At 62.9% G+C, this 22,781-nt stretch overlaps 1 protein-coding gene across 1 annotated transcript; it reads left to right on the top strand.

Annotated features, from left to right (window-relative positions):
* Positions 1-6,930: 6,930 nt before the first annotated feature.
* GTPBP6 (GTP binding protein 6 (putative)) lies at positions 6,931-20,013 on the top strand. Its single transcript, XM_042926574.1, has 10 exons — positions 6,931-7,292; positions 12,600-12,737; positions 13,303-13,373; positions 13,531-13,661; positions 14,003-14,070; positions 14,991-15,149; positions 16,781-16,989; positions 18,627-18,775; positions 19,134-19,286; positions 19,647-20,013. The coding sequence occupies exons 1-10, from the start codon at positions 6,944-6,946 to the stop codon at positions 19,780-19,782; spliced, it is 1,563 nt and encodes a 520-aa protein (XP_042782508.1). The 5' UTR covers positions 6,931-6,943; the 3' UTR covers positions 19,783-20,013.
* Positions 20,014-22,781: the final 2,768 nt, after the last annotated feature.

The raw sequence follows: 22,781 nt of genomic DNA, 5'->3' as shown, positions 1-22,781 counted from the left end.
GGACAGCGCTGGCGATGCGGCCCGGACGGCGACGGCGACGGGGACCGAGGAAGCGGAGAGGTCTGAGTGCGGCGAAGAACCTGGCGCCCCGCGCAGCCCTGGAAACGCGAGCTCCGGTAGGTCTGCTCGCCCAAGTAAGACTGCACTCCGTCTACAGGAGGCAGGGCTTGGAGGAGGGGACCTGCCCGAATCTTACGCCAGGGGGCGTCACAGGACCACAGCGAGCTCCTGTGCGATCGCCAGCCGGCCTCCCGCTGCAGAGAAGCTTCGCCCCAGGATCTCAGAGCAAGGCCCCGCAGAGACACCCTCCCCGGGACACAAGGCCCCGTGCTTTCTCCGCGGACTCACTGGTGCCCGTGCCCTGTGCTGGCGGTCGGAAGCCGTGGGACGGGGCGGAGGGCTGGGGGACCGGCCCCGGAACGATCTACGCCATCAGCACACACACACTCGTGCGTTCGTTACTGTAGGTTCTAATCCACACTCTGATTCCATCAGCAAGGAAATGGCACCCAGGACTCACGGCCCGTGGGGGCGTCACTGGCGACACCGGGTCGAGATCCCAAGCTCGCCCATTTTCTTTGAGACAGACGCACGACAGCTCAACTCAATTCCAACCGTGCCCGACGTGGTCACACTGGCTGGGGGGGGGGGGGGGGGGGGGCACAGGACAGTTCCTGCCAGTACAGTAACACCACCTCAGACGTTCCTTTCAATCCCCCACCCCGGTTCCGACACAGCAACCAGGCCTCCCCTGCCTCTTCGGGCTACGTGTCCCTACGTGTCCCCTCCTTCGTTGTGCATGTTAGAATGACGAGCTGCACCATCATCGAAATATCGGAAAGGCCGTGGCTTTCCGCACACCCTTAAAAAGGAACATTTCCATTAAACCTGCTCTTCTGTGAAAACAAGAAGCCCCTGGTGACAGCCGGGATCCGTGTGACGACCCTTTCGACACCACGCATTCTGAATTTCTCCTGGAGGATATACTGATAACAGTCTGAACAGGAGGGGCCCTCCCTTCCAACAGCCCACCTCTCACCCTCCTGGGCCCACTGGCCTCTGCATTCATTTCCCACACCACATCCGCCAGCCAGCTTCTGATCCCCAAGCAGGTCCTGGGACCCCCAGGGACACACCCAGGCTAGCAGCACAGACTTCAGAATCCCCACCCGCCCCCGCCCCCGGCCGTCACCAGGCCAAATTCAGACCCCCAAGCAGCGCTGGGGAAGAAGCCCAAAGTCAGCACCACGTGCCCAAGGCAGAGTATGGGACCCATGCGACTGAACACGAACCCCCGTAGCAGTGTACGACCTGAGATCATGGACTCAGACATGCCAGGCAAAGTTTGAGGCTCCTCTGAACTGGCGATGACTCCCAACGCAGCGTCTGGGGCCCCTGAGGCCGAGTTGCAGACCCCCAGTGATGGGATGAGACTCTCAAAGCTCCGCTTGGACCCCCAAGGCAGGATGTGGAACCCCCAGGATGGGCCCGGACCCCCAGGGAAGAATGTGGGACTCCCGGAATGGGCCCAGACCCCCAGGGCAGGATGCAGGACCCCTGGGATGGGCTTGGACCCCCAAAGCAGGATGTGGGACCCCTAGGATGGGCCCTGAACCCCAGGGCAGGATGTGGGACCCCCAGAATGGGCCCAGACCCCCAGGGCAGGATGCGGGACCCCTGGGATGGGCTTGGACCCCCAAGGCAAGATATGGGACTCCCAGGGTGGGCTTGGATCCCCAAGGCAGGATGTGGGACCCCCAGGATGGGCCCGGACCCCCAGGGTAGGATGCAGGCCCCCCAGAATGGGCCCAGACCCCCAAGGCAGGATGTGGGACTCCCAGGGTGGGCTTGGACCCCCAAGGCAGGATATGAGACCCCCAAGGAAGCACTCTGGCCCCCAAGGCAGGATGTGGGACCCCCAGGATGAGCTCAGACCCCCAAGGCAGGATGTGGGACTCCCAGGGTGGGCTTGGACCCCCAAGGCAGGATATGAGACCCCCAAGGAAGCACTCTGACCCCCAAGGCAGGATGTGGGACCCCCAGGATGAGCTCGGACCCCCAAGGCAGGATGTGGAACCCCCGGATGGGCCTGGACCCCCAGGGAAGGATGCAGGACCCCCGGAATGGGCCCAGACCCCCAAGGCAGGATGTGGGACCCCCGAGATGGGCTTGGATCCCCAAGGCAGGATGTGGGACCCCCGAGATGGGCTTGGATCCCCAAGGCAGGATGTGAGACCCCAGGGAAGCACTCGGATCCCCAAGGCAGGATTGGGACTCCCATGGCCACACTCGAACTCCCAAGGAAGGATGTGGGATGCCTAGGGGAGCACTTAGACCCCCAAGGCAGGATGTGGGAACCCCCCTGGAGGAGGACTCAGACCATCAAGTCATGCTGTGGGACCCCCCGAGAGAACTCCAACCCGCAAGGCAGGATTGCGTTCCCTGCAGCTGCATTTAGACCCCCAAGGCAGGATGTGGGGCCCCTTTCTGGGGAGCACTCAGACCCCAGGTCAGGATGTGGGACCCCCTTCCAGGGAGCACTCAGACCCCCAAGACAGGATGTAAGGCCCCCTAGGGCAGTACTAGACCTGCAAGGCAGAGTTCAGGCCCCCCGAGATGGGCTCAGACCCACAAGGCAGGATGTGGGACCCCCGGGATGGGCTCAGACATTCATGGCAGAATGTTAGGACCCCTGAGACGGGCTCGAACCCCCAAGGCAGGATGTGGGACCCCGAGGACACGCCTGGACCCCAAGGCAGGATGTGGGACCCCCCGGGATGGGCTCAGACATCCATGGCAGGATGTTAGGACCCCTGAAATGGGCTCAGACATCCACGGCAGGATGTTAGGACCCCTGAGACGGGCTCAAACCCCCAAGGCAGGATGTGAAATCCTCGAGATGGGCTCAGACCCCAAGGCAGGATGTGGGACCCCCGGGATGGGCTCAGACATCCACGGCAGAATGTTAGGACCCCTGAGACGGGCTCAAACCCCCAAGGCAGGATGTGGGACCCCGAGGACACGCCTGGACCCCAAGGCAGGATGTGGGACCCCCAGGATGGGCTCAGACATCCATGGCAGGATGTTAGGACCCCTGAGACGGGCTCAAACCCCCAAGGCAGGATGTGGGACCCTGGGGGAGCGCTCAGACCCCAAGGCAGGATGTGGGACCCCCGGGATGGGCTCAGACATTCATGGCAGAATGTTAGGACCCCTGAGATGGGCTCGAACCCCCAAGGCAGGATGTGGGACACCGAGGACACACCTGGACCCCAAGGCAGGATGTGGGACCCCCCAGGATGGGCTCAGACATCCATGGCAGGATGTTAGGACCCCTGAAATGGGCTCAGACATCCACGGCAGGATGTTAGGACCCCTGAGACGGGCTCAAACCCCCAAGGCAGGATGTGGGACCCTGGGGGAGCGCTCAGACCCCAAGGCAGGATGTGGGACCCCCGGGATGGGCTCAGACATTCATGGCAGAATGTTAGGACCCCTGAGATGGGCTTGAACCCCCAAGGCAGGATGTGGGACCCCGAGGACACACCTGGACCCCAAGGCAGGATGTGGGACCCCCCGGGATGGGCTCAGACATCCATGGCAGGATGTTAGGACCCCTGAAATGGGCTCAGACATCCACGGCAGGATGTTAGGACCCCTGAGACGGGCTCAAACCCCCAAGGCAGGATGTGAAATCCCCGAGATGGGCTCAGACCCCAAGGCAGGATGTGGGACCCCCGGGATGGGCTCAGACATCCACGGCAGAATGTTAGGACCCCTGAGACGGGCTCAAACCCCCAAGGCAGGATGTGGGACCCCGAGGACACGCCTGGACCCCAAGGCAGGATGTGGGACCCCCAGGATGGGCTCAGACATCCATGGCAGGATGTTAGGACCCCTGAGACGGGCTCAAACCCCCAAGGCAGGATGTGGGACCCTGGGGGAGCGCTCAGACCCCAAGGCAGGATTAGGACCCCCGTGGCCACATTCAAACCCCAAGGCAGGATGTGGGGACACCCCCCCCACACCCCCGTGGAGGATTCAGAGAGTCAGGTCATGACGTGGGACTCCCAAGGGAGCACTCTAACCCGCAAGGCAGGATGGGGACCCATATGGCTGCACTTAGACCCCCAAGACAGGATGTGGGACCCTGGGGGAGCACTTTGACCCCCAAGGCTGGATGTGGGACCCCCAAGGCAGGATGTGGGGCCTTGGGGGAGCACTTGGACCCCCAAGGCAGGATGTGGGACCCCTGAGGGAGGACTTCGACCCCCAAGGCTGGAAGTGGAACCCCCCCTGGGGCAGCACTCAGACCCCCAAGGCAGGATTGGGACCCCCATGGCTGCACTCGGGACCCCCAAGACTGGATGTGGGACCCCCCCCGGGTCAGCACTCAGACCCCCAAGGCAGAATGTGGGACCCCCGAGATGGGCTTGGATCCCCAAGGCAGGATGTGGGACCCCCGAGATGGGCTTGGATCCCCAAGGCAGGATGTGAGACCCCAGGGAAGCACTCGGATCCCCAAGGCAGGATTGGGACTCCCATGGCCACACTCGAACTCCCAAGGAAGGATGTGGGATGCCTAGGGGAGCACTTAGACCCCCAAGGCAGGATGTGGGAACCCCCCTGGAGGAGGACTCAGACCATCAAGTCATGCTGTGGGACCCCCCGAGAGAACTCCAACCCGCAAGGCAGGATTGCGTTCCCTGCAGCTGCATTTAGACCCCCAAGGCAGGATGTGGGGCCCTGGGGGAGCACTTGGACCCCCAAGGCAGGATGTGGGACCCCTGAGGGAGGACTTCGACCCCCAAGGCTGGAAGTGAAACCCCCCCTGGGGCAGCACTCAGACCCCCAAGGCAGGATTGGGACCCCCATGGCTGCACTCGGGACCCCCAAGACTGGATGTGGGACCCCCCCCGGGTCAGCACTCAGACCCCCAAGGCAGAATGTGGGACCCTGTGGGAGCACCTAGACCCCCAAGGCAGGATGTGGGACCCCCTTCTGGGGCAGCACTAAGACCCCCAAGGCACGATGTGGGACCCCCCATGGGGAAGCACTCAGACCCCAGGACAGAATGTGGGGCCCCTGAGGGAGCAGTCTGACCCCCAAGTCATAATGTGGGACCCCCGAGGGACCACTCTGACCCGCAAGGCAGGATTGGGACCCGCACAGCTGCACTTAGACCCCCATGACAGGATGTGGGAACCTGGGGAGCACTCAGACCCCAAGGCAAGATGTGGGACCCTAGGGTCGGGTTTGGACCCACAAGACACGATGTATGACCCCCTAGGGCAGTACTAGACCTGCAAGGCAGAGTTCAGGCCCCCCGAGATGGGCTCAGACCCACAAGGCAGGATGTGGGACCCCCGAGATGGGCTCAGACCCACAAGGCAGGATGTGGGACCCCTGAGATGGGCTCAGACCCACAAGGCAGGATGTGGGACCCCCGAGATGGGCTCAGACCCCCAAGGCGGGATGTAGGACCCCCAGGATGGGCTCAGACCCACAAGGCAGGATGTGGGACCCCCGAGATGGGCTCAGACCCACAAGGCGGGATGTGGGACCCCCGAGATGGGCTCAGACCCCCAAGGCGGGATGTGGGACCCCCGAGATGGGCTCAGACTCCCAAGGCGGGATGTAGGACCCCCGGGATGGGCTCAGACTCCCAAGGCAGGATGTGGGACCCCCGAGATGGGCTCAGACCCCCAAGGCTGGATGTAGGACCCCCGGGATGGGCTCAGACTCCCAAGGCAGGATGTGGGACCCCCGAGATGGGCTCAGACCCCCAAGGCTGGATGTAGGACCCCCGGGATGGGCTCAGACTCCCAAGGCAGGATGTGGGACCCCTGAGATGGGCTCAGACCCCCAAGGCGGGATGTAGGACCCCCGGGATGGGCTCAGACTCCCAAGGCAGGATGTGGGACCCCCCCCCCAGGCAATACTAGACCTGCAAGGCAGAATTCCGGACCCCCGAAAAGGTCTCAGACCCCCAAGGCAAGATGTGGGAAACCTGGAGGAGCACTCGGACCCCCCAGGGCAGGATGTGGGACCCCCCCCAGGGGAAGCCCTCACACCCCTAAGGTAGGGTGTGGGAACCCTGGGGGAGCACTCAGAGCCCCAAGTCATGATGTGGGACCCCTGCGGCCTCACTCGGACCCCCAAAGCAGCATGTGGGACCCTCCCCAGGGGAAGCCCTCACACCCCTAAGGCAGGGTATGGGAACCCTGGGGGAGCACTCAGAGCCCCAAGTCATGATGTGGGACCCCTGCGGCCTCACTCGGACCCCCAAAGCAGCATGTGGGACCCTCCCCAGGGGAAGCCCTCACACCCCTAAGGCAGGGTGTGGGAACCCTGGGGGCGCACTCAGAGCCCCAAGTCATGATATGGGACCCCTGCGGCCTCACTCGGACCCCCAAAGCAGGATGTGGGACCCCCGAGGGAGCACTCCTATCCCCAAGGCTGGATGTGGACCCCCGAGACGGCACTCGGACCCCCAAGGCAGGATGTGGGACCCCCGCGGCCTCACTCGGACCCCCAAGGCAGGATGTGGAGGCACCCCCACCCCCGGTGCAGCCTCGGACCCCCTCGCAGGATGTGGGACCTCTGCGGGGGCACTCAGGCCCCCAGGACCAGACCAGTCGGATCTGAGGGAAGATCCCGCTCGGAAGCCGGAGAGAGACGGGTGTGGGGAAGCGCCTGCCCAGGATCGGATGCCTGCGCCTGCCCCGCTGGCGGCACTACCCGGCGCGGGCATCCGCCCCGAGCAGGCTCCGCCGAAGCGAAGCTAGCCCCCGGCGGCGGAGTCCCAAGCTTTGCCAGCCCGGGACCGCTCGCGCCAATCAAGCGACGGCGAGCACGTGACGTCCGGCGGCCAATGGGGAGTTCGCATGGGAACACGCCCCCCCCCCGAGGCCCCGCCCCATAGCGTGCCGGCAGGCGCAGGATGTGGGCCCTGCGGGCCGCCATCCGCCCGGCGGCCTGGCTGCCTCGCGTGGTTCTCGGCCGCCGGGCTCCGAGACCCGCGCCGCCGCTGCTGGTCTGCCCCGAGCGCGCGTTCGCCGCCTTCGACCCCGGGGACCTCAAGGGGCGAGGGGGCGGAGGACGGGGCCCACCGGCTGATGGCCCGAGAAGCCGAACGGGAGAGGTGGAGGAACCGGAAGATGCCGAGGACGAGGAAGAAGAGGAGGAGGAGCTGCTGAGCAGGGACCCTTTGCTGCCGGTGGGGACCCAGCGCGTGTGCCTGGTTCACCCTGAGGTCAAGTGGGGACCCGGGAAGCCGCAGCTGACCCGAGGTGCGCAGGAACTGCGCCGCGGGCGGGGCCGGGGACTCTGAGAGGCGGGGCTTCCAGGGGGCGGAGCCTCGGGAGAATCGGGCTAGAGCTCAGTGGGGGGGCGTGGCCGTAGGCCCTTGAACTCGGGAGTGGAGACTAGGGGGGCGGGGTTTTCGGGACTGACTGGGGGCGGAGATTGGGATGGGCGGGGCTTCCAAGTCCACAGCTCAGGGCAGGCGCTCTGGGGGCGGAGATTGGGAGGGGCGGGGCGTCGGGGGCGGAGACTCGGAGGACTGGGGCTGAGGGGGCGGGGCGCCAAGCGCAGCACTGAAACGCCCCCACCCATCTCCCTAAACCTGCTGGAGGCAGCCCCAGCCCCCTGCTGCCTGGCCCTGTCCCCTCTCTGCCTGCTCCCTGGTTAAGCCCTCCTCTCCCCTGCAGCGTGTGTTGTGTCCTACCCGTTCTTTCCTGTAAAGAATCTAGCAAAAGTCTAGAGCCAGCGTGCCCCGTCTGTGTGTGTTCGTGTGTGTGTGAGACGGATCCTTAAGTACCTTACTGTGCAGCATTTTCATTTATGTAACCACTGAATACTAAAGATTGCGCAAGAAGATGGTCATCGTGCATGCACTTTATACCCGGAACCGCAAACCCTTGTCTGCCTGCCCTCTCGAGGGCAGCTGCCTGGGACCGCCATCGTCCCCCCCAGTCACTAACAGCCAGTTAGCTGGAGGCTCGGGGCACAGCACGCACTCACGGCAGAGAGCCACCTCCTGGGCCCACGTGCTGCGGGTGGGCGAGAACGTGGTTCGAGCGTCTCAGCAGAGCGGTCCTGGATGGCCTGGGAAGACCAGAGCCCACAGCGGGAAGGGGCAGGCACAGAGGTGTGAGGACAGTCTCCAGAGAGGGGTCCTCCAGGGAGCACGGCCTGCGACCCCGGCAGGCTGGCTGGGTGGCTGTGGGGAGGTGGGGGCACTTACAGTGGAGTCCCTGGGTGTCTAACACACACTGATGTGGGCTGTAAGCGCTGGGGTTGTCACAAGTACTCTGCATTGAGCAGGAGGGTGACTTGATACAGTGGGTTCTTTTAATTCCCCTCTTCCCCTTAGACCTTTATTAACATGTCATTCATACAATTAGCCTTCTGCCAGGCACAGTTCAGTAGCATTTAGCACATTGCAGCCAGCCCCTCTGTGTGGTTCATATCACCGCAGAAGGAGGCCCTGTCCCCTTAATCCCAGCCACTTTGCATCGCATCCCCATCCGGTCCCTCACAGCCACGAATCTGCTCTCTGTTCCCGTGAACTTTCCTGTTCAAGAACATTCCATCTCAGTGCTATGTTCCTTGTTTTCTCTTTTAAAGCCTTTTAGAGTAGTGTTAGTTGCACAGGAAACTTGAGAAGACAGTACAGAGGGTTCCCTGTACCTCCTGTCCCACCTGGTTAGCCTCGTGTGTTACCAGCATCCCCACCAGAGCAGGACACGTGTTACGATCCAGGAACCAACGTGAACACGGAATCACCCAGAGTCCGCGGTTTTCAGTATGATTCACTCTCGGTGTTTCACGCTCTGTGGGTCTGGACCATGTGCAACATCACGGATCCATCATTACAGGATTCTGCAGAGGGTTTCACTGCCCCTCCTGTTCATGCTTCACCCCACCCCCTTCCTGGCAACTGCAGATGTTTTTACTATGTGCCTCGTTCTGCCTTTTCCAGAACGTCATAGGGTTAGAACCATCCACCACGCGGCCTTTTCAGACCGGCTCCTGTCGCTCAATCGCATGCATCTAAGGCTCCTGCGTGAGTTTCTGTGGCCATACAGCTCATTTGTTTCTGGTGGTGCTAAGACCCTATTGTCTGGATGGACCCCAGTGTATTCATTCATCCACCTGCTGAGGGACATCAAGGGTGCTTCCAAGCTGCTGTAAACATCCACGTGCAGCTTTGTGTGGACCTAAGTTTCTGTTCACTCGGGTAAATACCAGGGAGCATTCTGCTGGGCCCTCTGGTAAGAGCACATTTGGTTTTATAAGAAAGCACCAAACTGCTTTGCCAGCAGCTGCACCACTTTGGGGTCCCATCAGCGACGAAGGAGGGTTCTTGCTGCAGCCGTGTCACCAGTGTCAGGTGTTGTCCGCGTTCTGCGTCTGGGCCAGCCTCACAGGTGTGCGTGGCTCTCGAGGTAACGTGCATTCATTTCCCCGACCACATATGGTACAGAGCGTCTCTCCCCAGCTTCTGTGGTCAGGTGTGTGTTAGGTCTTCGGCCCAGCTTTTGTTTTTTTATATTTTTATTATGAAATTTTTTAATGTTTATTTCTCAGAGAGCGTGAGCAGGAGAGGTGAAGAGAGAGGGGGCAGAGGGTCCCAAGCCAGCTCCCACTGACAGCCCCGTGCAGAGCTCGATCTCACAAACCGTAAGATTGTGACCTGAGCCGAAGTCAGACCCTCAACCGACCGAGCCACTGAGGCGTCCCGTTTGGCCCAGCTTTGGATCAAGTTCTTTCTTTTAAATTTTTTTTTTTAAACGTTTATTCATCTTTGAGAGACAGAGAGAGACAGAGCATGAGCGGCGAAGGGGCAGAGAGAGAGACACACAGAATCCAAAGCAGGCTCCAGGCTCTGAGCTCTCAGCACAGAGCCCGACATGGGGCTCGAATTCACGAGCCGCGAGATCATGACCTGAGCCGAAGTCGGACGCTCGACCCACTGAGCCACCCAGGGGCCCCTTAAAATACATTTTTTAATGTTTATTCACTTTTTGAGAGACAGAGACAGAGTGTCAGCAGGGCAAGGGCAGAGGGAGAGAGAGAGACAGAATCCGAAGCAGATTCCGGGCTCTAAGCTGTCAGCGCAGAGCCCGACATGGGGCTCGAACTCATGAACCGCGAGATCATGACCTGAGCCGAAGTCGGATGCTTGACCGACTGAGCCCTCAGGCACCCCTCAAGTTCTTCTTTTACTGCTAAGTTTTAAGAGTTCTTCTGGATAACAGCCCTTTCTCAGATGTTTTTTACAAATATTTTCTTCTAGTCTGTGGCTTGACTTCTCAGTTTCTCTACGTCGTTCGCAGTCGGAATTTCTTCATCACGACTCTAGTCCTGTCTTCAAGCTTAGAGATTCATTTCTTGGCTTTGCCCAGCCCACTCATAAGCCCATCAGCGGATTCTTCCTTTCCGTTGGAGTGTTTGTGACAGCCAGCATTTCTGTTTGGCTCTTTCTTCAAATTTCCATCTGTCTGCTTACGTTGCCCATCTGTCCTTGCGTGCAGGCTCCTTTATCTGTCAGAGCCCTTAGCATATGACTCATAGTTGTTGTAAGTTCCTGGTCCGATAATTCCAGCATTCCTGCCATATTCCACTGGCTCTGACGCTGCTCTGTGTCTTTACATCACGTTTGTCACCTGTCAGTATACCCTGTAATTTTCTCCTAATGGCCGGATGTGATAGATGGGGTACAAGGAAGTGGTGTTAATTGGTCTTCAGTGGTGTGGTGCTGAGGTGTGAGGCAGGGGAGGGGAGGTGTGGGGCAGGGGCTGGGGAGGTGTGGCACAGGGGTGGGGAGGTATGGGGCAGGGGAGGTGTGGGGCAGGGGTGGGGAGGTGTGGCACAGGGGTACAGAGGTGTGAGGAAGGGGAGGGGAGGGGTGGGGCAGGGGTGGGGAGGTGTGGGGTAGGGTAGGGAGGTGTGGGGCGGGGAGGGGAGGTGTGGGGCAGAGGAGGTGAGGTGTGGGGCAGGGGTGAGCAGGGGTGGGGAGATGTGGGGCAGGAGAGGGGAGATGTGGGGCAGGGGTGGGGAGGTGTGGGGGAGGGGAGGCGTGGGGAGGGGAGGGGTGGGGCAGGGGTGGGCAAGGGAGGGGAGGGGTGGGGCAGGGGTGGGCAAGAGAGGGGAGGGGTGGGGCAGGGGTGGGGAGGGGGTGGGGAGGTGTGGGGCAGGGTAGGGAGGTATGGGGCGGGGAGGGGAGGGATGGGGCAGAGGAGGTGAGGTGTGGGGCAGGGGTGTGGAGGTGTGGGGCAGGGGTGGGAAGGGGAGGGGAGTGGAGGGGGGAGGGGAGGGGTGCTGAGATGTGGGTCAGGGGAGGGGAGGTGTGGGGTGGGGGCTGAGGAGGTGTGGGGCAGGGGTGGGCAGGGGTGGGGAGGTGTGGGGCAGGGGAGGGGAGGTGTGGGGTGGGGGCTGAGGAGGTGTGGGGCAGGGGTGGGCAAGGGAGGGGAGGTGTGGGGCAGGGTGGAGGTGTGGAGTGAAGAGGTATGTGGCAGGGGTGGGGAGGTATGGGGAGGGGAGGTGTGGGGGAGGGGAGGTGTGGGGAGGGGGTGGCGAGGTATGGGGAGGGGATGTATGGGGCAGGATAGGGAGGTGTGGGGCAGGGGTGGGGAGGTGTGGGGCAGGGGTGGGGAGGTGAGGGGTGGGGGAACCTCCCTTGTCCTGCGAGCAGGGCCCCGTTGTGAGTGAGCCCGTGCATGTGAAGTGTGAATACACAAGTGTCCTGAGGTTTCATCCCCACCTGGTGGATCCCCGAGCATTAGCGTCGGGGGTCCCACGTGGCACTTGGACCAGACCCCCAGGCCGGTGGCTGTGGGAGTGGCCGCAGGAGCAGGACCGCCAGGGGGGTTGTGGGAAGCTGCAGGGTGATCCACGGTTGAGTGGGGACGTGGCCCCCCACGGAGGTCGGGAAAGAGCGCGTCTGTGGGGGTTGCCGATGCCCCACGTGTGACGGTTAAGGAGGCGAGTCGGGGGGCCCCACCCAGAGGGGCGGAGGTGAGGAGGACCAGCGAGGTCCCTCCGGGGAACCTGAGGACACTGTGCTGCAAGGCGGCCGCCGGGAGAGGGCGGACGGCACTGGGGCACAGCGGGCGCTTAGTACAAGTGTCACAGGGGTGGGGCCCAGCACGCTGGCCTCTGTGTCACAGAGCCCTGAGCCCCCCTCGGCCCTGTCGGCAGCAGTCAGGACTCCCAGCCCCAGGACCCACCGGCACCAGCGCCCCACTCCCTGCCTAAGCGGGGGCTCACAGCCCACCCTGCCGGCAATGAAGGGAGCCAGTTCCTGGGCTCCGTCACGAGACCCGCTGTCCACCGGGTCACGACAGACCGCGGGGGCCTCACCGCGCCCACGTCCCGTTATCTGCCCAGCCCCCGGCGTCCAGCGCGAGCGGAGGCTGCAACGGTCTGGGCCTGGAGGCACACAGCTGTGTTTCGGAACAGGTGCCTACCTGGGTGCCGCGTCCGGACCTCTGTGCCGCCGTGCGGGCAGCCATCCGAGCTGGGGAGCACGGGGCCCCGGGGCCGACCTCGCAGGGGTGTGTCCCTCACCCTGGCCCTGTGTCTCCCCGAAGCTGACCGGCAGGTGGCGGAGGCGGAATCTCTGGTCCACACGCTGGACCGCTGGTCGGTGGTGGAAAGGATGGTGGTGCCCGCCAGAACAGCCGACGGGAAGGTCACGTTCGGCAGAGGGACCCTGCGGCACCTGACAGGTGGGCCCTGCTCCTTGGCTCTCTTCCTCCTGGAGCAGGAACGGTGGGGCTCTCGCCGTCTGGGCCGAGTAGAGGCGTCCTCACGGGAACTTGGATCAGACGTCCAAAACGCCTCCGTGCCCCGATCGCAACCTCAACTGTGCCCACTGGGGCCGTCGGGGCAATTCAGAGTCCGGTGGAAACCGGCCCCGGGACCCCAGCCCGGCCCTCCCCGCAGACAGGGTGCTGTGTGTGAACCCTGCCTTCCAGGGACCCCCGGGGGTGTCCCACTTGAGCGCGGCGAGCCCTGCGGATACGCTGAGGGGGTGCTCACCGCCCGGCTCTGTCACCGCAGGTCATGGAGCCATTCAGACCCCGTGGGGTCGTGTCACCTGCGTGTGCAAGACCCACGACCCCCGAAGGGACCCCGGTCCTCCCCTCCCCTGCCTCACACACCCGACTTCCCAAATACGCACTCAGGGAGTCGAGGGGTACCCGGTGACCACAGCCAGCCTGAGCCCAGGGTCGGCCCCACGACAGACCCCGTGGAGCCCTGACGTCCGACCGAACCTTCTCTTTTCCTCAGAGAAAATCAGAGCGTTGCCAGAAATCACCGCGGTCTTCCTGAATGTGGAGAGGATGGCCCCGCCCACCAAGGTACGCGGGAGTCTCAGGGCGCTTCCCATGCTCCGGGCCCCGGGCCGAGGGAGTCGGGTCGGACCGAGGAGGCCCCGGGATCAACGACGCCATCTCGGCGGCCCCCTTCACCCGAGACACCGCTGCAGATGCCCTCACTCCCTCCCTCCGTTTCCAGAAAGAACTCGAGGCCGCCTGGGGCGTGCAGGTGTTTGACCGATTCACCGTTGTTCTTTCCATTTTCCGCTGCAACGCCCGGACGAAGGAGGCCCGGCTGCAGGTGGCGCTGGCTGAGCTCCCCCTTCTCAGGTTCGGGGCACACCCCAGCTCTCGTGGCTCGCGTAGTCGCGTGTCCGACCCTTTGCCTGGGGTGCGGTGAAGACGGAAGGCAGGGCTGGCCGTGCCCTCCCGGACGAGGCCTGTCAGGCTCCTGTCCAAGCAGCGTGCCTACCCGGACAGGTCACCCTGCTGTGGGGCCCCCCCTTCGGTGACGGTGAAGATCCAGGCAGGAGGAACGGCCCCCTGCCTCGCTCTCTCCACCCAGAGTTCTCATCTCACCCTCGCGTCTGTGTGCTGTCACCTGGTGCGCTCCCCCTAGATGGGCACGGACGTCTCACCCTGTCTACTGAGACGCCCCCTTTCCACGGCAGGTCCCACCTGAGCAGCACCACCCGCCTGGATGGACGGGGAGGAGGCTCACGCTACATCATGGGGTCAGGTAACGTGAGGTCTTGTCACCGCGTGCTCAGAAGGGGGTATGCCACGGCAGCCACCCTTAGGAAGGGGACAGCAGCGCTGAAAGATCCCAGTGGGGCTGCATGTGACCCCGTACATGGTCCCATTCACACAAACTAGGATATCTACGTGGTCTGCTGGGGTGGCTGCAATGAAGGACCACAAGCCAGAGCCTTAAAACCTCGGGCATCTACTCTCTCAGCTCTGGAGACCAGAAGTCTGAGATCTGGGGGGTGGGGTGGGGGCAGGGCCGCTGAGATCGGGTCGGGGGAGGGCAGGGCCACTGAGACCCAAGTGGGCAGGGCTGTGCTCCCTCCAGAGGCTCCAGGGGAGGGTCCTTCCTGCCTCTTGCAGCTTCTGGGGCTGCAGGCGTCCCTGGGCTCGTGGCTGCGTCCCTCCCACATGGGTCTTCACGTCTTCACACGGCTTCTCCTCTGTCTTCTCTTCTGTTATGCAGACATTTGTCTTTGGATTTAGGGCACACTGATCCAGGATGACCCCCTCAGATCCCTGTCCAGTTACATGCACCCAGACCATATTCCAAAATGAGTTCCCGTTCACAGGTCCCAGGGGTCAGGATGTAGATGTGTCTTTGGGGCACCGCTCAGGTGGCTCTGGATATCATGGGGGCTGTCCTTGTGAGGCTCTCCCTTACTCCCAAATAAAGGGGAGCCCAGGTGACCTCAGAGGGCAGAAGTCCGGAGGCGAGGCCACCCTCCACTGGGTGAAGCCATCTGTCAGACAGGAAGGTGCTGGGGCAGTGTGGAAGACCAGGCCGGCGGGGGGCGGGGGGTCCCAGCGGCAGAATGCCTGTCCACAACGCACACAGGGACCCGCGTGGCTCACTCTGCTCTTACGTCTTTGTGAGTGTGCTCACCGACTCGCCGTGTTGGGTGTGTGTAGGAGAATCGCTCGTGCAGGTGCAACGGCGCCTGCTGAAGGACAAGGAGCTGAAGATTCGGAAGGCCCTGGACAGACTTCGGGAGAAAAGGCGTCTCCTGGGAAGGCAGCGCAGACGGCGGGAGTTTCCTGTGGTCTCCATGGTGGGATACACAAACTGCGGTGAGAGAAGTTCTGGGGGCTCCTGGGGGGGGGGGGTCCACCGTCCCCCCACCACCCTGCTAGTGCATTTGGGGAGAAACCGCTCGCAAACGCAACAAGGCCCTGGGATTCAGAGGGCCGACGGATGATGAGAACAGGTGGAAAGCGTGCCTCATGTCCCCGGGGCACTTGCAGGGCCCAGGGCGGGTGCCCCGTCAGGTCAGCAGCGTGGTCACCGAGTGCTGGACAGCGGACTGCACTCCCCTCTCTTACAGGTGTGTTGAGACTCAGAGGGAGACAGAAGGGTGACGGTGTTAAGACCATGCATGGTGGGCAGGCCCCTAGAAGGATAAAAGCGGTTCAGACTGTGCGCAGTAGGACCTCAGCACAGGGCTCGTGGTTTAGCTTAACGTGTGCGCTCAGCGCGATCGTCTGCAGGACACGGAACCTCGGGTCTCCTTCGTCCCGAAGCCCTGAGCTCACGGCTGTGCTCGGTAAAGGGAGACAACGGCAGGTGCGACTTCCTCACCGTCGGGGTCCGGTCCGCCAGCGGGTGCCGGGCTGCGCGGGGTCCAGCCCCCTGCCAGCGTGAGGTCCCCACCAGCCTCACGCCACCAGCTCCCTGTCCTCAAGGAGGGAGGGACCTCCCCACAAAACCTGGAACGGAAAGTGCGGGGGCACCGCAGCTGCAGAGAATCCCGCTTGGGTAGATACAGGCTCTCACCTTGTGGGAAATGGCGAGTGCGCGCGCACGGCGGCGTCAGCACCGCGCTTCTGGAGCTCCGCCCAGGCAACCGAACTCAGCACTGCTAGGTTACGCCCGCGGCCCGAGGCTCACCGGCACAGAGGAGTCCGTGTCCCGGGACCTGTGTGGTGAGGGCACCTGCGTGTCCAGGTGGGGCCGCCCTCCCGGGTCATCTCCTCATTCACCTGTGGGGCGGGCTGAAGCCAGTGGCCACCAGTAACGTCCACGAGCTGGCGTGGTGCTGGCGTGGCCCCGAACACGGGGGCCGGGCGCACACACGGGCGCATTCTTGCAGGAAGGCTGAGTGGAGGGGACGTCCTCTGGGGCCATCGCAGACACACACAGCTCCTGCCTGTCTACACCGCCACACTCCATTAACGCTGTCACCCCCGTCCACCCCCCCCCCCACACACACCGATTTCACCACCACCCCGTCTACACAGACGCCCAGCCTATGCCACACACGCTGTACCCGCCCCACTCCATCATCACTCCGTCTACACCGACATCCCGTCCGCCTTATACCTCAACTCCACCACCGGCACTCTGTCTACACAGGCACCCAGCCCACCTCACAGACAACACACGTGTACAAACGTGACCGCCGGGTCTGTACTATCCTCGTGTGCACGGGTGCCCTCACCCCCTCGGCCGTCACCACCCCGTCCGCACCACCGCCGTCCTGCATACGGGCACTCGTACCCTGGGCCCTGGCCCTCTGGGCCGCAAGCGTGACGGAGAACGCCAGGTTCTCTGACCACACAGGGCGGAGACTAGGAGCTCAGAGACCTCACGACGCGTGGCCGCCGCCTCGGCCAGATGCACGTGGGTTCGACTGCGGCCAAGGTGGGACACGTGTGGTGAGGGGGCCTCTCACACAGCGCGTCCCCTGTGGCCCACCTTCCAGGAAAAACCACGCTGATCAAGGCCCTGACGGGTGACGACGCCATCCGGCCCCAGGATCGGCTGTTCGCGACACTGGACGTCACAGCCCACGCGGGGTGGCTGCCCTCCCGCGTGGCCGTCATCTACATGGACACCGTCGGCTTCCTCTCCCAGCTGCCCCACAGCCTGATCGAGTCCTTCTCCGCCACCCTGGGAGACGTGGCTCATTCAGTGAGTGTGGGATGATCCCAGAGGCCAAATTACCTAACACAGCTGTGTAACCTGGGGCCCGGTCCCCTCACACGACCCAGCCTTGGGGACCGGGTCCCCTCACACGTGACGCAACATAGGGATCTGGTACCTTCACACACGACATAACCCTGGGTAGCAGGTCCCCTCATACATGACACAACTTGGGGGCAGGATTCCCTCATGCACAATACAACGTGGGGGCGAAGTCCCTCAGACGTGACACAGCGTGGGGGCCGGGTCCCCTCACACACGACACAACCCGGGGGCGGGGTCCCCTCACACACGACACAGCGTGGGGGCCGGGTCCCCTCACACACGACACAACCCGGGGGCCGGGTCCCCTCACACACGACACAACCCGGGGGCCAGGTCTCCGGACACACCCCCCCTCAGGAAGGTGGCGCCTAAGCCACCCTGAGACTGAGCCCTGTCCGGTGACCCCCTTCGAAGACTAATTCGCAGGACGTGGAGCCGCTGTCCAGGGCGACCAGGCGCCTGCCCCTCAGCCCTCAGGTCACCTGTGTGCGCAGCCGTGGCCGCGGGGACTCGGGGCACGCTCTCTGTGGTCTTGCCCCCAAACCCCGAACCGTGGTGTAGACGGGAGAATGAACCAGGCCGACCTCAGCTACGGGGCGTCCCACAAAATGCCCGCACGGTGCTCAACGTGGTCGGGGCTCAGAGGGGCCAAGGACAGGTGACCGGCAATGTGACAAGTGTCCTGGGTGGTGTCCAGGACGGAAAAGGAGAGGCCAGTGACTCGGGACAGAGCCTTGGGGGTCGTCACAAGTGCGCCCCGGGGTCACCCCGGCTTGTGGCACACACCATGACTAACGTTGGCTGCGGCAGCAAGGTGAGGGCCACGTGCCCACGCTGCCATATTTCCAGAAAATCTGGAACGTTTCTGAAGTAAAACATTTTTTTTTTTTTTAATTTTAAGTGCATCTAAAACCCGGAAGTGAACATTCTGGAATGTGGGCGGTGCCTGTTCCCAGGGGCGGAATTACAGGCAGCTCTTTCTTCTTGCTGCATTTTCCAAATTCTTTTTCATTTATCTTGGGAGAGAGGGAGAGAGAGGATCCCAAGCGGACTCCACGCTGTCGGCCGAGCCCGAGATGGGGCTTGAACCCCCCAACCGTGAGGTCATGACCCCAGCCAAAACGGCTGCACCAGTCAGATGCCTGCGTTTTCCCAATTGTGCATCGGTCACCTACCTGTAAAGATACTTAAACGTAGGAGGAGGCGTCCTTTAAAATTTGGAGTAACGCCGACTCAGGGTTCCGCCGATGATGAACAAGGCACCCGGTGGGGGTCGGGGGCCTACCTGAGCCCGAAGGTGCGTGCCTGCTGCCTTTGGTGCGGGAGCCGCCCAGGGCCCCCGGCCACGTGGAGGGCGGCGGCCTGGCCGGGGCTGGACCCCCCGAGCAGGGAGCACTGGGTGGGCCCCGGGCCAGCTCTGGTCTCGGGGAGCCTCCCACCGCGACCCGGGCAGGGGAGCGCCAGGGGGCCGGGCCGGCTTCCGCTCCCACCCCACCCCACCCCACCGTGCGGCCGGCGCGGGTCCTCCGGTGTGCCCCCCCGGAACCCCGTCCCCAGCACGGGGCCCGTCTGCTCCCCAGGATCTGGTCGTGCACGTGAGAGACGTGAGCCGCCCCGAGACAGAGCTGCAGAAAGCCACCGTCCTGGCCGCCCTGCGGGGCCTGCGCCTGCCCGCCCCGCTGCTGGACTCCGTGCTGGAAGTTCATAACAAGGTCGACCTGGTGCCCGGGTGAGTGGACCCCGGCCTGCCCGCCTCCGCCCGGACCTCATTCCCGCAGGTACTGGTGACGCGGCCCGGTGACCCGTGGCCGCCCCTCGCCGCCTGCCCCACGGCTTTCCGCGGAGCGCCCCCTGCTGGTCCCGGGAGGGAAAGGGGGCCGTCCCAGCGCCCTTGTCCCGGATGTGTCACCGCAGCCTTATGGTCTTCTCCGTCCCTGTGTCCCTGTCCAGCGGGGCCGCGTCCTCTCCTGGGACCGTCTGACACAGTCACAGTTCAGGCCCCGTGGGCGGGGGCGGGGGGTGCTTCTTGGGGACCCGCGCTCGGTGTTCCCCGGGCTGAGTGGGGTCTGCCCGCCGCCCCGACGCAGGTACAGCCCGTCAGGGTCCCAGGCCGTGGCCGTGTCCGCCCTCCTGGGTCACGGGCTCCCGGAGCTGAGAGCCCGGCTGGAGGACGCCGTCCTGAGAGCCACAGGGAGACAGGTCCTCACGCTCCGAGTCCGGCTGGCGGGGGCACAGCTGAGGTGCGTGGGGCTGGCCAAGCAGGTGTACGAAGGGCCGGGCGGAGCACCAGCACGCGGGGCAGGTGCGGGGTGTCTGACGCGCCTGCAGCGAACCTGGGTTGATGACTTGGCCTGCGGGGCAAGCGGCCTCCTTGAGCTGACAGGCATGCGGCCGGGCGGGGGAGTTGGTTGCCAGTAGGTCCCCCACCAGTGACGGCAAGGCGGTGTGCGGTCGGGGGACAGGGCTCTGCGGGGACGGGGGACGGGGCTCCAGGGGTAGCGTTCTGTGGGACGGCGCTCTGCCTGGGACCAGTTCCTGGGAACATAGCCCTTTGGGGTCCTCGCCCGCCTCACAGACGTGTCCCTTGCTTACTTCCTCAGCTGGCTGCACCAGGAGGCGACGGTGCAGGACGTGGACGTGATCCCCGAGGCCGGGGCGGCCGACGTCAGGGTCGTCATCAGCAGCTCTGCCTACAGCAAGTTCCGGAAGCTCTTCCCGGAGTCAGCCAGCCAGTGAGGGAGCGGAGGCTGTGTGGCCTCAGCACCGCCGCGGGGCGTCCCGCCCGCCCCCTCAGGCGCCTTGCTCCCTGCTGGACCCGAAAGGCTGGTGGCCGCCCCACTGCGCCCAGAAGTCAAAGGTCAGGTCTCAGGGTGACTCCGCGGGGACGTGCTTGTGACCTGAGCGTGGGTTGCCTTCCACGCTGTTCCAGCTACAGGATATTAAAAGCTCTGCTCTTGTGTCTGTAAACCAGCCTTGCTGAGTCTTCCAAGGGCCGGCCGCCAGGCACACGGTCCTGCCAGTGTGGCGGGGGTGGGAGGAGCCACTTGGGGCTTCCCGGGTGCTGGTCCCCATAGACTCAGGGCTGCCAGACCTCCCTGTTCCCCACCGCAGTGTCCCGGCAATGAGGACTGTCTCCCGACGACCCTGAGGCCTCCAAGGGCACACACAGGTCGAGGAGAAACAAGGGGACGGGGCAGAGGTGTGGACAGGGCAGCCCAGCCCAGCCTGAAGCCAAGAGACTGGCCAACCCCGAAGAGACCGCAGTGGGCAGGGGAGTGTGCTGCGTGGGCCGCCCCCCGCCCCCAAGGTCCCGCCCGGTCTGCCTGCCCCCCGGTGTGTGCCCACTCTTCCCTGAGGCCCCGCCGCCTGGCTCTCTGCCTGGGACCCACACCAGGGCCGCCCCCTTCCAGCCCCCGACTCTGTTCTCACCACCGCAGCACCTCCCCGTGCAGGAGACACAAGAAGGGGGTGCGGGTGGGTCAGACCCTCACTCTCCTCCTCACAGCCACCCCCCTCAGTGTCCACACCCCAGTGTCCCGGAGGCCCCACCCCAAGGCCCAGAGCCACAGGGTCATGACGCCCAATTGCGTGCTTACAAGCATGATGAGGAGGTGGCTGGCACTCAGGGGGGCCTGTGAGAGAGGGTCGGGGGGGGGTGGCTCGGGGGCCTGCCTGGGAGGGTTGGGGGAGGGGCTCGGGGGCCCAGGAGGGAGGATCAGGGACATGGGGGGGAGGGACCTCGGACAGAGGGCGTTGGTCTTCCCACTGAGGGGACCAGGTACAAGACCGCCCCCCCTGCCCCACGAGCACCCAGGACCCCTCTGTCCACGGATGGGCCTCTCCCCTCCCAAGGCCCGGTCCACTGTGCCGCGAGCAGCCGGGCCCTGAGAACACGCCCATGTGCTGGGAGGCAGGCAGTCACCCCAAGAAGGGGGCCCGGGCACGGCCGACCCCCGAGGTGCCCACACCCCGATTCTGACATGGGAAGGGCCAAGTACGGGTTTGAGTGACCCAGAGACACCGTCACCTGATGGTACTTCACTCCGCCAACGTTTATTCAGCAGCCACGGGGCAGTGCGCGCACCCGAACCACACGGCCTCCTTTCCCGTGGGCTCGTGGTCCGCACACGCAGCCACCACAGCACCTGCCAGGCACATGCTTCTGACAGAGTGCGTCCCTCAAATACACAAGGCTCAGACACTCATCTTTAAGTATGGGCAGGGGACGCCTCCGTGGCTCAGTCACGTATCTGACTTCGGCTCAGGTCATGATCTCACGACTCGTGGGTTCGAGCCCCAGGTCAGCTCTGCTGACAGCTCGGAGCCTGGAGCCTGCTTCAGATAAATAAGCATTTTTAAAAATTTAGATAAATTAGGGGCGCCTGGGTGGCTCAGTCGGTTCAGTGTCCAACTTCGGCTCAGGTCACGATCTTGCGGTTTTGAGTTCGAGCCCCGCGTCAGGCTCTGTGACGATAGCTGGGAGCCTGGAGCCCGCTTCGGATTCTGTGTCTCCCTCTCTCTCTGCCCCTCCCCCGTTTGCATTCTGTCTCTCTCTCACTCAAAATAAACATTAAGAATTTTATTTTTTTTATTTAATTTTTTTTTAACGTTTATTTATTTTTGAGACAGAGAGAGACAGAGCATGAACAGGGGAGGGTCAGAGAGAGGGAGACACAGAATCCGAAACAGGCTCCAGGCTCTGAGCAGTCAGCACAGAGCCCGACGCGGGGCTCGAACTCACGGACCGCGAGATCATGACCTGAGCCGAAGTCGGACGCTTAGAAGTCGGACGCTTAACCGACTGAGTCACCCAGGCGCCCCAACAACTTTAAATAAATTTAAATAAATTAAATAAAATTAAATATGGGTGGGGAGGGGGGCATCTGGCTGGCTGTGGATGGACCATGTAACTATTGATCTCGGGTTCCTAGGTTCGAGCCCCATGTGGTCTGTAGATATCATTCAAAAATAACATCTTTTTTATTTTTTAAATTTAAGTTTATTTATTCATTTTGAGAGAGCGGGCGGGGGAAGGGCAGAGAGAGAGAAAGAATCCAAACCAGGCTTCGCGTCTCAGTGCAAGATCATGACCTGAGCGAAACTCAAGAGTCGGACGCTTAACCGACTGAGCCACCCAGTCGCCCCTTTTCTTTGTTATTTATAGAGACCCACCAGCTTTCTTTGGGTTAGTATTTTCTATTTACTTTCACCCTTCTGTGTCTTTCTTTCTCTCTCTCTCTCTCTTTTTTTTTTCTTTTTTCTTTCTTTCTCTCTTTTTTCTTTCTCTCTCTCTCTCTCTTTCTTCCTTTCTGGGAGAGAGAGAGAGAGAGGGAGAGAGAGAGAGGGAGAACACAAGCCAGGGAGGGGGCAGAGAGAGAATCTCAAGCACAGTCCACTCTCCGTGCGGAGACCAACACAAGGTCAGTCCCACAATCCTGGGATCATGACCTGAGCCAAAATCAAAAGTCTGATGCTTAACTGAGCCACCCAGGAGCCCCAAAATAACATCTTAAAAAAAAATAAAGTACGAGGGGCGCCTGGGTGGCTTAGTCTGTTGAGCGTCCGACTTCGGCTCAGGTCATGATCTCATGGTTCCTGAGTTGGAGCCCCTCATCAGGTTCTGTGCTGACAGCTCTCGGAGCCTGGAGCCTGCTTGGGATTCTGTGTCTCCCTCTCTCTCTGCCTCTCCCCCACTCACGCTCTCTCTCTCTCTCTCTCTCTCAAAAATAAATGTA

This window comes from Panthera leo, chromosome Y, assembly GCF_018350215.1.
Source record: "Panthera leo isolate Ple1 chromosome Y, P.leo_Ple1_pat1.1, whole genome shotgun sequence".
NCBI lineage: Eukaryota > Metazoa > Chordata > Mammalia > Carnivora > Felidae > Panthera > Panthera leo.
This window is presented reverse-complemented; position numbering and strand designations above follow the sequence as displayed.

Coding starts and splice junctions, on each gene's coding strand:
- GTPBP6 (XM_042926574.1), top strand. CDS start 6,944: ATGTGGGCCCTGCGGGCCGCCATCCGCCCGGCGGCCTGGCTGCCTCGC. Junction 12,738..13,302: donor GACCCTGCGGCACCTGACAG/GTGGGCCCTGCT, acceptor TCTTTTCCTCAG/AGAAAATCAGAGCGTTGCCA. Junction 15,150..16,780: donor GGTGGGATACACAAACTGCG/GTGAGAGAAGTT, acceptor CCCACCTTCCAG/GAAAAACCACGCTGATCAAG.